Raw genomic sequence first — 16,613 nt, 5'->3', positions numbered from 1 at the left:
ACTGAAGATTTTCATTTTTTATCTTTGTTCTGTGTCATATTTAGTCTTTGCCCCTCCGGTACAGGAGAGCTCCCCTTCATTCGCCTATCCATTGTGCCAAAGCCTTCTTATACCTGGCACTTCGCAGCTTCCCTTGTGCTAGGAAGAATTTCTCTGGATCAGCATGTTTCTTACTGACTTGAGCGGGGACACATGGCTCCTTGTTTCAGAAATTTCACATTCTTAGTTCTTCCTTCGAAACACCAGGTAGATACTTAAAACATTACTACTTTGGCAAGTTTTCTGAAGTGTATATTGTATGCAACAATAATTCAATATTGTTGATGCATTCTGCATAGCAGCATTCTTACCTAGCAGTAAGGCGGCGTTTAAAATTGATGTGGTAGAGAGCCTTTTTACCAAGATGGTGCCAGAGTTGAACAAGGAAGCTGCTGCCCCTCCCAAAGCTGAAGCCAAAGCAAAAGCTTTGAAGGCCAAGAAGGCAGTGCTGAAAAGCATCCACAGCCACAAAAAGAAGAAGATACGAACATCACCCAGCTTCCACTGTCCCAAGACACTGCGGCTCTGGAGGCAGCCCAAATACCCTTGGAAGAGCATCGCCAGGAGAAACAAGCTTGACCACTATGCCAACATTAAGTTCCCCTTACCACAGTCAGCCATGAGAAAGATCGAGGACAACAACACACTCGTGTTCATTGTGGATGTCAAAGCCAATAAGCACCAAATCAAACAAGCTGTGAAGAAGCTCTATGACATCGATGTTGCCAAGGTCAGTGCTCTAATCAGGCCTGATGGAGAGAAGAAGGCATGTGTTCAACTCGCTCCCAATTATGATGCATTGGATGTTGCCAACAAAACTGTGATCATCTAAGCTGAGTCCAGCTGGCTAATTCTAAATATATACTTTTTTTCCCAGTTTAAAAAAAAAAAATTGATATGAGCACCTTCCAGTTGAAATCACTGTGTTCCATGACCAGTGGCAGTGGTTCCCTTTAAGTTTAGAGGAGCTTTATTTCCTTTCTCCCTTGAAGTATGAGGCTTATTATATCTACCATTCAGTGTGTAGTACATGTGTCCAAGCCAAAACTATAGAAAAGCATGCATTTTGCCTGGTTTTCCCTTTTTTTTTAAACATGTATTTAGTACAGGATCTACAGGGTCTCGCTACACAGATTAGGCTTGTAGTGATCCTTCTATTCTCAGCCTCCCAAGTGCTGGAATTACAGGCGCACTACCACACCCAGTCTTAGTCACCTGCTCAGCATGCCCTGGGGCCGGGCTGGCACATCTCTCCAGGGATCAGGGATCAATCGATCAGGTCCCTGAGCCTGCCTAAGCAGGCGCTTTAGTCCGCTGAGCTATCTGGTCAGCCGTCCCTTGGTTTTGATAGTTGTGGTGACCTTTCAAATGACAGTATTCTACTGTGTTACATTGCTTATCCTTTAGTCTCCCAGCCCCACAGCCCACATACTGTCTTCTTTCTTATTCTTTCTTCTTCCACTCTCTTTTCTGCCCTTTTTTCTCATCCATGCCTCTAATTCAGGGTATATCTTTCTTCTCAAACCTCTCAGATCTCTCAGTCAAAGCACGGGCTGGAGCTCTTCAGGCCTCCTTGCACCTGCAGCAGTCCAGCTGTGCGCACAGCTGCCACTAAACTATGTACGAAGACCCTGCCTGGATCATGGGCCCCGAACCACAAAGCAATAGTTGGGAATGATGATAGGAGCCTGGAGACAGCTCTTCGAAAAAGATTTGCAGAGAAGTTTTAGAATGCTTTCATGCTGCTTTCATTATTATAGCCTGACACAGTGAGGCACACCTATAATCCCACTACTCTGGGAAGCTGAGGCCAGAGGATCACAAGTTTGAGCCCAGCCTGGGCAGCATCAGAAGACCTTACTTGCAAAAATTTTTAAAAAGAGATGGGAAAGTAACTCATTGAAAGACAGTGAGTCCATTACCTAGTGCTCACAGAACCAAACAGTGAGAACAGAGACAAAAACAATCAAACCAGCATTAGCTTAGCACTTTAGAGAATGTCACAGTATCATTTTTGCCAGGTATGGTGGTGCACACAGGAGCTAACCTCAGTACTCAGGAGGCTGAGTGAGAGAACTGCTAGGAGTTCCAGCGTGGCTGCACAGTGATCTCAAGGCCAGCCTCCACTGTGTACCAAGACCCTGTCTCAAAATGCCGAAACCAGACAGACAAACAAATTCATGTCAATTTTTAGGACCCAGGAATATTCAAAATCATTTTGAAAAATCTCAAACTGGAAGTACTCATTAGGGAGCATTCAATAGTGATTTGACCTATACAATCAATATTCCCTTAAAACTATCCTAATAGATAATGACTATACCATGAAATAATGTTATTGACCTTATACCACAGATCTTAGTTTATGAACACTTTTTTGTTTTGTTTGTTTGTTTGGCCAACTCAGTCCACCTCGAGGGCAGGGCTGACGTGGCATGTGGTGCCAGGAATCAACCACAGTCCCCTGAGCCTGTCTAAGCTTGCCTAAGCAGGTGCTTTAGATGGCTGAGCTATCTTGCTGGCCCCTATCAACACTTTTAAATAGCATTCCTTCTCTTCTAAAATGTGTTATGAAAAATCTTTATTATATCGTTAAATGAATACTTATCTTTCTTCTTAAATAATTTGACGTGATTTTAGAATACCCTTAAGTAGCAGCAGGTAAGGAGGTTGCTTGCCTCTGGATGATTCGTTGCCAGTGGCTTATTGCGGCTCTGATCAGGCCATGCTGTGTCATGTGAACTACATGAGTATTTTTGGCAAACAGTAAGTAATGTGTGGTCATGAGAGAAAACTGAAACTGTCCATTTATTTTGGCTTTTCAGTGCTAAACTCTAAATAATCATTCCACTTTAAAGAGGTTTTAAAAGTGGTTGTTGTGTTACTTATGTTGGTTTCCTTTCTGAACTTCAAACTTTCCTCATATTTACGCTTTTGTTCCAGCCCTTATTCTTTAGCATATTCCCAGTGATCAAAGGGAATTAAAATGTTTCCAAAAATCTCTCTGCAAGTTATAATTCTAAACATGATAGATCTGTAAGTCAGCACATTCATTCATTATTTGTTCAACAAATATTTATTGATCTACTTCATGCCAAGCACTACTCCAGCTGTTGAGTATACAACAGTAAAAGCTAAGTTGATGCAAGTTCCTGCTTCTACGTGTTACTTATAGCTGCTATTTCCTAGGTTTCTTAAGGCAGTTATCTCATGGAATTGGTTTAATTTTTTAACTCCTGTGCTAGCTTTGAAAGTAGTATGGTTCAGAGTTCCTTATATTAAAAGGTGAAGTCATTGGTGATTTGTATACATGGATATATTAGCCCATATATGCTGTCTTAACACTATAGCACTGACTGGGTATCTCAAGCAACAGAAATTATATTTCTGGAGGCTAGAAGAGTCTAAGAGGGAAATACCAGCCAGGTAGACTTTTGTGTGAGACCTTATCTTGCCTGGTAGCTGGCTGCCATCTCATGTGTTCTCACACTGGGGAGCCGAACATGTGGGATGAGTGAACTCTCTGGTGACAGTCCCGTTAGACCAAGGCCCTACCCTCATGACTGCATGGAATCTCAGTGTCCTCCCAGAGGCCTGTTTCCAAATGCCATCCCATGGATAATAAGAGCTTTAAAATACAAATTTAAGAGAGAGCACCATTTCCACAGATGGTCTAACCATAGAGAAAAAAGCACTAGTAACTATTGAAGTTTCTTCTAAAGAAGCTAAAGAAATAGTTTGCACCCATAGTTCTTGTGTCATTTCTCTTTTTTTCTTTTAAATGTAAGTTTTCATTAGTGCATGTTTGCAGTGCTGCTTTTTTTTTTTTTTTTTTTTTTTTTTTTTGTGGCAGGTGTTGCTATGTGGTTTAGGCTGGGTTTGAAGTCCCTGTGTAACCCAGGTGGGCCTTGGACTTGTGACCTTGCCTCAGCCTCTTGAGTAGGGTTGCATACATGTGCCACCATGCCCAGCTCTGTGCATCATGATTACATTCATCCTGAAGGAATGGTGCGTTTACATGATACATCTTAATTCTTTTTACATCCCCTTCTCCCCTTCTCCTTCCCTCATTTCTTCTACATGGTAGGCAGGCCTTGTTTTCATCAGTCACTTCATCTGTTTCAGTAATAGCACATACACTTCTTACCATTTGATCATTTCCTTCACTGCCTTTCTTGACATGACATCAAAGCCTCTTAAAAGTTTTGTACTCAGATGGCGCCTGGTCATCATTTGGTGGCTGCAGTCCTGCAGGTCGTTTGTTGGAACTAGGATGGCCATGGCCGTGATCACCCCATTGGGGCACCAAGGGCAGCCAGCTTCATTTTAGGTCTCAATGTCCGGCAACCACAGTGCTTTCCACAGTGTGTCCCTCGTCACAGCTCTCTTCTGTGTGACAGTGGATTCCTCTACGTCAGTATTCTCCCCTCAAGTTCTAAAGCAGCCCATAGCCCAACTATTTCCATCTTTGACATAAGAGATTTTTTTCCTTGATTTTGTGTCTTAGGTCTCAGTCCTCCATGCTCTTTCCCCAGTTATAGTAATAAATGCAAGTTTACCATTTTTGTTTATGTTTTTGTTTTTGCAGTACCTGGGATTGAACTCAGGACTCCGCGCTTGCCAGGCAAGCACTTATTCAACTGAGCTATCTCCCAAGGCCCTAGTTTACTGTTCTGTGAAACTATTTTCAGATTTTTTTCCCATATCCTTGAAATCCTGGATGTTCTTTCAAGCCAGGGTTGTTTGTTTCTCTTCATTGCTAGTGTTTTCCCTGTTCTGTTTTCTCTTCTTGACTTTGGAATTTACTAGCTTTTGTCTGCTGCCCAGGGTTTCAAGTTAAGAGATGAATTATAAAAATTGGACTACAGGCTTGAGTTTGCAGTGGTTAGGAAAGATAATGATGTTGAGGGAAATAAAGAAAGATGACAAAAAGTGTGTTGTGTTTTTGATTTGCTTTTCTTCCCCCCAGCGATCCCGTCCGCTCTCAGCTAGTGATGCAGAAATGAAGAACCTCATGGGCTCGGCCCGGGAGAAGATGGCAGGGAAGTTAGGTGGCTCTGTGCTCGGTCTATCCATGGAAGAGGTAAAGAGTACCCCGTGTCAGTCTTTGTGGGCTAACACAGGGTTCATGAAAACAAGTGACTGATGGGTAATGTTCAGGACAAACTTGTACCTTACACTGAAAAGAGATTCAAGAGGGGAGAAGTTTCTTCTCAGAAGATATGTTAAATGGGATGGATTCTTCCCTTTCATGGTTTAGTCATATCTATGACCTATAGCCACATGGGTTTCAGTTTTCAAAATAGGTGTTCGTTGTCTCTTCCTCCATGTAGATCAAAGTTTTACGGAGAGTGAAGGAAGAGAATGATCGGAGAGGTGGATTTATTCGCATATTTCCTACATCAGAGACATGGGAAATTTATGGGTGAGGTGACTACCTTTTTTTTTCAATCTATATTTAAAAGTCGAAGCACTATTAGCATTGTTCCTCATGAGGAGCCTTTCTGTTTTGTGTATATTACTCAACCCAGGAACTATGAGTAGCATCAGCAGTGTTAACCACACTCTCCTTTTTTTGTTTTTTATTTTATTTTATTTTTTTTTGGTGGAACTGGGGATTGAGCTCAGGCCCTTGCACTTGCCAGGGAAGCGCTTATTCTACTGAGCCATCTCCCCGGCCCCTACTTTTTTAAAACAAGTTTAATTTGGCTCATCTTTGCCAAGCCAATCCCTTTTAGTGCCCGCCTTCCTTCCTAGCTTTTCCCCCAATATCCATGGTTGGAATTGTCCCATATTATGTGTTTATCATTTCTTTGATTTGTAAAGTTGCTGGGGTTTTTTCTTTATCATTTTTGTCTGCCTAAGCAATACATTATTTATTATTAATCACTGTGGTCTCGTTACATGCAGTGAAATGTATCCATTTTAAGTTAAATTTTGTTTTTGTTTTTTGAGACAGAGTCTCCCTATTACTTCAGGCTGGGAGCCTGGAATTCACTATGTAGCCTCTGCTGGCCTGGAACTCATGCCTCGTCCTCCCAAATGCTGGGACTCCAAGTGTGTTCCACCACACCCAGCTTAGGTGTACATTTTGATGATTATTTTGACAAATACAAGCACGGAGTGTAACTACTGCCATCCAGTTATAGTGTATTCTATCTTTGTAAATCCCTTTGTCCACCTTTTTGGGTAATCCTTACTGTCACCCCAGCCTCACTGAGCTCTGTAATTTTTCTAGAATTTCATGTAAACGGAATGATGCAGTGTGTATACTCTTTCATATATAGGGTTTCTGTTTGTTTTTAAATCTTGGTGGTTCTGGGATTAAACATGGCTTGGTGCCTGCTAGGCAAGCTGTCTACTACTGAACTGTGTCTTCAGTCCTGTTTGAATTCTTTTGTCTCTTTTGTTTGGCATAATTTGTTTGCTTGGTTTTTTTGTTTGTTTGTATTTGTTCTTTTTAAAGAAAAGGGCTTTGTTCACACCTGGCTAACGCAGTACTTTTGAGACTTATTTGGAATACTGCATGAAGTTCTTATTCATTCCTTAACTTATTCTTCTGTTCACCCATGTGGACCACTTGGGCTGTGTCTGTTGTGCAGCAGTTGTGAAGAAAGCTGCTGTGAACATGTTCATTCACAGTTTCCTGTGTGCACTTTCTGACTTCAGTTCTCCTGTGTGAGTAGCTAAAGGTAGACCAGAGGGGCATCTGATCAATAGTAGTCTTCCATTTTTACCACTATAGGAGACCTTCAGATAGTTTTCATGCTGCCAACACTTAGTATTGCCGTGCTTTTTTTTTTTTTTTTTCTTTTGGTGCCAGGGATTCAACTCAGGACCTCACTTAAGCCACTGAGTTTCCTCCCCAGTTCTTCACCTTGTGTATCTCTATGGTTCTATCTAACTTGCTTTTCTCTGAGGAATAGTGATGCTGAGCATCACTTCATACACTACTGGTGTTTTTATCATTGTATGATTGTGGTTAAAGGACTTGGATGCTTTTGATCTGACAAGCTCTCTTTTGTCAGATACAGAACATTTCTCCAAGTCTGGTGCTAGTTTTTGCATTTTTCTAGCAGTAGCTTTTATTAAGGTTTAGGAATTTTGTATTTTCTGAGAAATCTTTGCCATCTTCAACTTTATAATGCTTTTACTCTGTTTCTTCTGGAAGCTTTGTAATTATAGCTTTTATAGCAGGACTACAATTTTTTTTTTTAAACTGGGGAACAAACTTAGGACCTTGCACTGGCCACTGAGCTATCTCCCTAGCTCTGTTTTAAATTAAATGTTATTGTATGAACTAAGTTCCTTGTCAGTGGTACAAGTTTTTTTTTTTTGTTGTTGTTGTTGTTTTTTTGGCAGAACCGGGAATTGAACTCAGGCCCTTGAGCTTGCCAAGGAAGCGTTTATACCACTAAGCCATCTCCCCAGCGCCTAGTGATACAAGTTTTAATTGTTGTGTTTTTGCTATTATTCTATGTAAAATACTCTCATTTCCCCATTGATTTTCTTTTGTGGCCCATGGGTTATTTAGAAGGATGCTGTTTAGTTTTCAAAATATTTGGCGTTTTCTTAGGGATCCTGTTGTTCCTGATTTCCAGTTTATTTCTGTTGAGGTCAGAGAACATACTTGATATAAATTGTGTATTTTTAAATCCATTGAGATTTGTTTCATGGCTCAGCATATAGTTCACCTTGGTAAATGTAACGTATATTGAAAAGAATGTGTGTTCTGTTGCTGTGGCTGTCCATGCTCATGGAGACTGACAGAGTGTGGTTCAGATTATTAATTTTTTTAATTGTTAGGAGACTAGTGTTGAAATCTTCCCTCATAATTGGTGAACTTTCCAATCTCTTTTTGGTTTATCAGTTTTGCTGTTTTATATATTTTGAAATTCTTTATGAAGTACATGTGCATTATACTTATCAGACCTTCTTGATAAGTTAATTTCCGTATTGTTAGGAAATGTTTATCGCTGATAATATTATTTGTTCTGAGGTCTAGTTAGCTGTTGTTTTTTTTTTTTTTTTAATTTTTTTTTTTTATTTATTTGAGAGAGAGAGAGAGAGAGAGAGAGAGAGAGAGAGAGAGAGAGAGAGGTGTGTGTGTGGCCAGCTCAGCCCACCAGGGGGCGGGGCTGGCTGGCATGTGGTGCTGGGGGATTGAACCGCGGTCCCTGATGCTTTGCCAAGCTAGTTCCAAGTAGGTGCTTTAGACCACTGAGCCATCTCTCCAGCCCCTAGCTGTTGTTAATACACACTACTTCAGTCTTTTTCTGACTAATGTTGGCATGGTATAATTTTTCCATGTTGGCAAAGGTATGATTGACCTTTAAAATTTTTTTAATGATGGATAAAGTTGTGTGCATTTGTCATGTGCAACATAATGTTTTGAAATATTAATACACCATAGAATGGTTAAATTTTGCTTAAACCAGCTAATTAGTAGATACATTACACAGTTATCATTTTTGTGGTGAAAACACTTAAATATCTTTGCACTTTTTGAAGACTACAGCATATGGTTATTAGTTGTCTTCACCATGCTATATAATAGATTTTTTTAACTTATTCCTCCTACCAACCTATGATTAGCAATATTTATCCTTTGAACTGTAGCACCCCATCCCTTCTTCCTCCACCCACCCCACTTCTGTGACATCAAGCTTTTCTTCCACATGTGAGTAAAATCATGTAGTATTTATCTTTCTGTACCTGGCTTATTTCACTTAATATCCTGATCTCCATGTTCATCCGTGTTGCTGAAGATGACAAGACTTTGTTCCTTTTTCTGGTGGAGGTGGAACCATTCCATTATTTGTCTGTATTGCACTGAACAGGGTCCAAAGTGGTTTGTGAGACAGAGATAAGAAATATAAAGCACCCTACCTGTAAAGTAAGTTTGCAGGTTCATTGACTTCCATCACAGGAAAAGAATTTTCACGACACATTAGTAAGAGGCATAAAGGGATTTATTAGGCAGAAAGTTAAAAGTATGCACTCAAGGAAATTCGTGTAGGCCTCAGGAGAGAAAGGCACCGTATTTCCTGAACCTGAGAACATTATGCTTGCCTCGAGGGGGTGGAAACCACAAGAAAAAGTGGCCTACCTCTCAGAAAGGTACTGCCTATTTTATAGGTATGAGCCCAGTCCATGTTTTCTTTTTTTATGACATGCAACAGATCTTTTTAACTAATTCTCTAGGCATTCCTTGAATTCTCTCAACCTTTTCCTTTATCTTAGTATCAAGTTCTTGTTCTTTACTTCCTCAGGTAAGCCAGTTTATGGACTTTAGAGCCATTGGTGGTTGTAAGGGTCTGGAGGGAAAGGAATCTAAACTTAATCAGAGGGGTCCCCGATATGTATACCTTTGGGCAGCTTCCACTTCCCAAGAGTTGCAGTCTTCTTCACAGCAGAACTTTTAGGCAGGATTTCCCTTGTTTCCTTCCTACCTAGCTTTTGCTCTTCTATCTTACCTCAGTACCGCAGTATCCATTAATTTGCCAACAACACTTAGGTTGACTTGTATGCTGACCGCTGTGAATGGATGTGCAGAGGGTTCCTCAGCATGCTGATTTCATGTCCTTTGGATATGTACCCAATAAGAGATTACAAAATCGTATGGCAATTGCTCCTAATTTTTTTTTTTTTAGGGACTTCCATACTGTTTCCCATAATTGCTTTACTAATTTACACTCCCATCAACAGTGTATAAAGATTTTGTCTCCATATTCTTGCCAGCACTTATTATTTATTGTCTTTTCATTTTTAATGCTAAGAATCAAACCCAAGGCCTCATGTGTATTAAGCATGTGCCTTACAATGGAGCTGTCCTCTCAGCTCTAATATGAATGAGATGATATCTCAGTGTGGTTTTAATTTACATTTTGATAATAGCAATTTGAAAATTTTTGCTTTATCTGTTGGACATTTATGTCTTCTTTTGAGAAATGTCTAAGTAGGTCTTTTGCTTTTTAAAAAAAATAGGGTTTTCTTACTGTTGAATTATTTGTAACATAAAGATTTTGAGATTTTGATGTATTGCAGGTATTAACTCCTTATCAGATACATAGTTGAAAATATTCTAATTCCATAGGTTATCTCTGTTGTTTCCTTTGCTGTGCAGAATCTTTTTAGGTTACTGTAATTCCACTTGTCTGTTGTTCTCTATGAATTTGAAATCGTGCCCCAAAGAAATTGCCCAGAACAATGGCCTCAAACTCATGGTGATCCTCCTGCTTCAGCCTGCCAAATTTGGGGATAACAGATATGTGCCACCACATCCAGCAAGACTTTCATGTTTGAACTTTTTTTTTTTTTTTTTTTGGACTAGTTATGACTTCTTCATTAGCACTTTTTCCCAAGTTCTTTAAAAGTATCTTTCAGTCATCTTCCAGCTTGCACCTGTTTTGGAAGAATCTGTAGCAATTCTTAATCCTTGTTCTTTTGCATATAATATCTTCTTTCCTGCTATGATTGTGACTGATTTTCAACAGTTTGATCATGATGCACTGTGGTCAGCGTAGTGGATTGCTGACTGGTGGTCAATTTGCTACATCCTGATGGACTGACCTAGCATGTTGCTGGGTATGGGAGGCCCACGTGAGGATTGTTGCAGGCAGCATAAGAGGCAGAACTGGAGAAGCTGTTGGAGGCTGTTAAGGAAGCTAATTATACAGCTGTTGGGGAGCTGTTCGGGAACTATTGGCAGCCACTGGTTCTCATAGGCTATTCTGCTTGAGGATCTTGTCGTGTTGGCTTTCCTGGTGAACTTGGTTGTTCTCGGTGGAGGAGGTGCTTGGGACCTTGTTGTCACTGAGGATGCTGTGGTTCACTTTGGGGGAGCTCTGGTCCTCATCTTGAGCATCACTTTATAGTTCTGGAGGGGAAGATGGTGCACAGCTCAGCCTGTGGGGAAGCTTGTCACATTGGCTTTCCTGATGGAAACTCAGCTTTGGGACCTCGCTGTCAACCTAAGAATGGCTGTGGCACCTTTTGAGGAACTCTGGTTCTTACCTGAGTGTTGCTTCCTGGCTCTAGTGTGGATCCCTCAGCCCACTGCTGCAGATCCTTCATCCCACTGGTCCAGATTCTGCCTTCCACCACTGACCTTTGGGCCTTCCCAGCCCAGATCCATGAAGTGGGCCTGCATGAGAATTGTCGTGGGCTCTAGGCCACCAGCTGGACTTGTGGGAGGCATTGTATTGAGGTCTAGGTTTTCAGCTGAACTCATGCGGGATGTTAGGATCCAGACCCTCAGCTAGAGTCTGGTCTTTAGTGTATGGACGGGTTTCCTGCACTCTTTGTATATGATTCTTTGGGTAATTCATTTTAAAATAATCTTATGAAATATGTCCTGCACTGTGTTGTTCTCCTTGTAAAACTCCAAACCATGACAGTCTTTTTCATATTTCTTCTGTTTGGGATTTATTGAGCTTCTTGGACTGTAAATTTATATATAGTTTTCATCAAAATTGGAAATTTGGAGCCAGCATTGCTTTAACCTTTTTTTCCTAGTTCTTTCTTTCCTTCTTCTAGGCCTCTGGGTTGTATGTTAACTTGATTTCTATTTTACCACAAGTCTAGCTATTTTCTAGCTATTTTCTAGCTAAGTTCTTCAGACTTTTTTCCCTTTCATTGATTTTGAGTGATTTTCTGTTCTTGTGACTTAAAACCATTCATTATTTTGTCTGCAGTGCCTAATCTTTAGTTAACAGTAAAATTTTTTTTGAGATATTTTATTTCTCATCAGTAGAATTCCTAGCAGTTTATTTTTATCTTCCTTTGTTCATTTTTTATTATTGTCTTTTTTTTTTATTTTTTATTTATTACAGGGTCTACTGGGTCTCACTACACAGGTCAAACTCATAGTGATCATCCTGTTTTCAACCTCCCAAGCACTGCGAATACAGGTGTGTGCCACCAGACCTAGTCTCAATCACTGTCTTAGAGTGCTCCGGGGTGGGGCTAGCACAGCATGCCGGGGATGGAACCCTGGTCTCTGTGTCTGCCTTAGCAGGCGCTTTAATCCACTGAGCTGTCTGGTTGGCCCTTGTCATTTATTTTAGGTCTTGTGAATATGTTGTAATATTTATAGTCACTTTTGATCATGGATCACATTTTTCCTATTTTTTAAATGTACAGTAATTTTTGATTCACTGCTGTACATTATAAATGTTAAACATTGAGAATTTGGATTTTATTGCCTTTTGAAAGCCCTGCTGATGTTTTGAGCAGTGTTATGTTTTATTAAAATTATTGGTAGGGCTGTTGAGATAGCTCAGCAGACTAAGTGCATGCTTAGGCAAGCTAAGGGACCAGGTTTCAATCCCCAGCACCACATGTTGCACTGGCCCTGCTCCCAGGCACATTGAGCTGGCCACCAAGATTGGACATGGTGGCTCCTGCCACCATGAGGAAATAGCTTGGTGGTCTAAGTGCCTGCCAGGTAAGCATGAGGACCACATTTGATCTCTAGTACCCATACCCATAATCCCAGTGCTGGGAAGGCTGAAAATTAGGATCACTACAAGTCTGAGCTGTGTAGTGAGACCCTGTATATTCCTCCTGCTTCAGCCTCCCAAGTGCTGGGATTAGTGACATGCGTCATCACACCTGGCAGAACGTTGATTTCTGTCGTGTCGTCTCATACCCTGTTGAGCTCTACTTGAATCCCCTCCTTCCTGTGTAGTCTGGAAATTGCAGAAAGATTGAACAAGAGTAGGGGCATACTTCACTTTTTTCTTCCATCAGAGATCATAGTCCATGCTGCCAGCTGTTTAGTGTCTAAAAACAATTGTTTCATACGTCTTGCATCTTTCCTAGCCTTTTGTGCCAACAGGGTGGGTCTTGTAACAGTTATCCTCTCATGTGTAGAAGCAAAATTCTCTTGTTTAGTCTTTGTTTGTTTGTTTAATCTTAATTACTTTTTTTCGGAACAAATGGCATACTCTGTATACTCTTGCTTTGTTCATTAAGCATTATATTCCTAAGATTCATGTTGTTGTGTACACTTTGTGTACACTTTCCCACCTTCTCAGTGCTTTACTGCACTTTGCTTTGTGTTATACTGCTGTCAGATTTTCCATTCTCTTGGAAGGGAATCTGACTTCTTTCTGGTCTTTACTCCTAAGCATAGCTGTGCTATAAATATTTTGCTAAGTGTCTCCTGGGTATCTGTCTAGGGGTGAATAGCATCATGCAGCTTTCCTAGAAGAGGAAATTCACTCTGGGAGGCAGTGTGTGACAGCATCCTCATGCATGGAGTGAAGACAAGGAGTCTTCCCCGCACATTGGAGGGTCCTGTTGCAGAAGGCTGTGTTCAGTGGATGCTTGGTGTGGGGAGGCGGTGACTATCAGAGGCAAAGGATCTGTGGAAGGTGTGGTGTGAGGGGACTCCCAGGAGGCTTCCTGGCAGGACTAGTGTGGATAACTGTGTGGAAAAGGTGTGTGTGAATTGTTGGTACAGGTGATCCATCTTCTGAATGTGCTTCCTGGAGTGGACACCAGGGAGCCCCTGAACCTCGCAAGCTGAGGAGTAACAGGACTGCAGCAGTCACCTAGCTGTGTGTCCATACCCTTTGTACATCTGTGCCCAAGCTTACCGCAACCTCTTCATTTATTTGATGTGTTTCTTTTTATTTTTCAGTTTTATTTTCTGAATTTACTGTATCAGTTTATCCTAACCCAAGAAATACTGCCCGTTTTTCTCTTTTTTATGTTCTAAAATTAAGTCCATTTTCCTTCTTCTTCTCAGTTTATTCCGTTTCTGCTTCTTTCACATTTTAAAATTGTGATTTGAGCAACTATTTCATTTGTCACCTTAGATAAGTATCTTAGCTACTCTTTTCTCATTGCTGGGACAAATACCCGACACCTAAAATGAAGGAAGAAAGGTTTATTTAGCTCACAGTTAGTGGAGGTTTCAGCACATGGCACAGAGAAACCTTTTGTGGTGACAGCAAAGAACAAGGGAGAGCCAAGAGAGGAGCAGCAGCAACAATGGCTACAGAGAGCACGTCCGTCTCCCTCATGTTGCATTCAGGCTCTCCGCCCCAGGCTGTACTCACACCCATAATCCCAGCAGTGCTCACACCCATAATCCCAGTGGATCATGAGTTAATCACAAAGTCTAGAAGTCTGCCTCATGGCTGCATGAGGCTTTGGGGGGGACAGCTAGGCATAATCCACAACAAATTTTTTTTTTTTTTTTTTTTTAATGAGCAGAATATATTTCTTGAGAGAAAGAAAGCTCCTGTCCCGAGAGAGGGACAGGAGGGGGGGCCCGAGTGGGTAGTTCCCCAACAAATAGACTTTTTGTGAGAAAGAGAGACAGACACAGACAGACAGACATTTCTTTAGGAATAGCATATAAGTAGGCTGTCACTGTTGTGCTTTGTCCATAGGGTTATTTCCATATTTCCTGAACTAAGCTTAGGGGGTAACTGGTTTCTTTCTTTGTCCTTCAGGTCCTACCTCGAACACAAGACTTCCATGAACTATATGCTGGCAACACGCCTCTTCCAGGACAGGTGGGAATTGGCTGAATTTGTAAATTTAAGGTTCAATCATAAGATTAGGAGAACATATACAAAAGAAGGAGAGAAGCTTTATAGAAGTCTTCATGTGAAACCTATGATAGAAAGAGCCTTGCAGGATATAATATAACATTATTCTTCATTGTACCTTTTAATATAATACCTTCACAATACAGTATCCTATTTTCCAAAATTTATCCCAACTCATTCTTTTTTTTTTTTTACGGTGAAAAATAGGTTCATTGGAATGTTTTTAGTTAATAGTCAAAGGCAGAAACATTTAGCTTTTGTTACACCCATAAACATGTGGAAGCTGCTTACAAAGCAGTCGTATTACAAGAAGAATGACATCCTTGCAGCACTGGTGGAGGGTTCTGGATCTTCTTTAGCATAATGATTTGGTTCTCTACATAGGCTTTTGGACTCCTAGCCTGACCCCCACTTGATGCAATGATGCAAGAACTTATGCCACTAAAATATTAGTATGAGGGGCCGGGGAGATGGCTTAGTGGAATAAGCACTTCCCTAGCAAGTGCAAGGGTCTGAGTTCAATCCCCGGTTCCGCAAAAAAAAAAAAAAAAGTATGAAATTAGTTACTTCTTATTTTTTTTTTATTCATTTATTTGTGTGTGTGTGTGTGTGTGTGTGTGTGTGGCCAGCTCAGCCCACCAGGGGGCGGGGCTGGCTGGCATGTGGTGCTGGGGGTTGAACCGCGGTCCCTGTGCTTTGCTGAGCTTGTTATAAGTTGGTGCTTTAGACCACTGAGCCATCTCACCAGCCCCAAAGTATGAAATTAGAATGACATTGTCATTTAGTGTTTTTTATTTTCTTCAGTGTTTGACTGTATATACAAATAATGAACTGGCAAGTATCTAGTTGCAAATTAGATCCTTGGAATACAGGAAAATAGTTATCTTTGCTTTATACAGTTATTCAAAGTACATTTTATTGAAAGAGAAGAAAATAATTGGACATTCTCAATGCTCCAATTTAAAGTGATACTTGCCTCAGAGTTAAAGGGGAAGAGGCTTATTTAGTTCACAATTTGTAGAGGTTTCAGTCTGTAATTTGGTAGCTCCAAGGAAGGGTAGCTTTACAGAGGGAAATTGAAGAGGAGAACCAGTTCATGGCTAGCAGAAGACAGCAAAGCAAACAAGGGAGAGGACAAGCCCGGATGTTGTGTCCGGGCTGCCTAGATTAAGGCGGTGCCAAACCAGTTGCCAAACCAGTCACACTTCCTTAATCCAGCATCACACACTGAATTCAGCCACATCTGAAAAAGCCATACCTGTAGTGACCACATGAGGCTTGAGGGGACATGTAGACACATGCTGTGACCCAAGGTTTATCTTTCAAATTCAGTATGTGTTTTGGTCTGTCATTTTTTAATATTTTGGTTTTGGAAAAGTGAGTGAATCCTTTCAGTTAAAAAATTTAAGTCTTTCTACTATGGGAAACATTCCCCTTATTCTCTGCTTCATCTCTTGTGGAATTTTTTAAGATATTATTTTTTCTCTATCTTCCACATTTTTTATTTTTTCCATATTCTGTCTCCTCTGTCTCATCTTATCTTTTTGTCCTCGGAGACTTCTTCCCTTGGCTTCAGTAGTGAGGGTTGAACCCAGGGCCTTGCATTTACTAGGCATATGCTCTACCATTCTTGGAGATTTCTTAAACATTGTCTTCTGTACCTCTAAATTGGTCCTACTATTTATAAGAGTTCATTTTTTTAATCTCAGCAAGTATTATTTTGATATTTAAGAATTATTTTTAGGGGCCAGCCAAATAGTTCAGCGGACTAAAGCCCTGCTTAGACAGGTACAGGGACCCGGGTTCTATCCCTGGCAAGCCATGCCGGCCCTGCCCCCAGGGTGTGCTGAGCTGTCCATTGAGACTGGGTGTGGTGGTGCACACCTGTAATCCCAGAGTTTGGGAGGCTGAAAACAGGAGGATCACTATGAGTCCTATCTGTGTAGTGAGACCCTGTAGTCCCTGTACTAAAAATACATTTAAAAAAAAGAATTTTTTTTTTTTTTT

General features: G+C 40.8%; 1 protein-coding gene across 9 annotated transcripts in view; it reads left to right on the top strand.

Moving 5' to 3' along the window:
- Positions 1-16,613, top strand: part of Ttll5 (tubulin tyrosine ligase like 5) — a 316,364-nt gene that overhangs the window by 118,838 nt on the left and 180,913 nt on the right. For all 9 annotated transcript variants that reach the window (XM_023702383.1, XM_023702377.1, XM_023702375.1 and 6 more), the window contains 3 exons: positions 5,009-5,122; positions 5,373-5,464; positions 14,508-14,570. In XM_023702383.1, coding sequence (XP_023558151.1) covers positions 5,009-5,122; positions 5,373-5,464; positions 14,508-14,570 — 269 coding nt within the window. The remainder of the gene's footprint in view (positions 1-5,008; positions 5,123-5,372; positions 5,465-14,507; positions 14,571-16,613) is intronic.

This window comes from Octodon degus, unplaced genomic scaffold, assembly GCF_000260255.1.
Source record: "Octodon degus isolate 3935 unplaced genomic scaffold, OctDeg1.0 scaffold00007, whole genome shotgun sequence".
Lineage (NCBI taxonomy): Eukaryota > Metazoa > Chordata > Mammalia > Rodentia > Octodontidae > Octodon > Octodon degus.
This window is presented reverse-complemented; position numbering and strand designations above follow the sequence as displayed.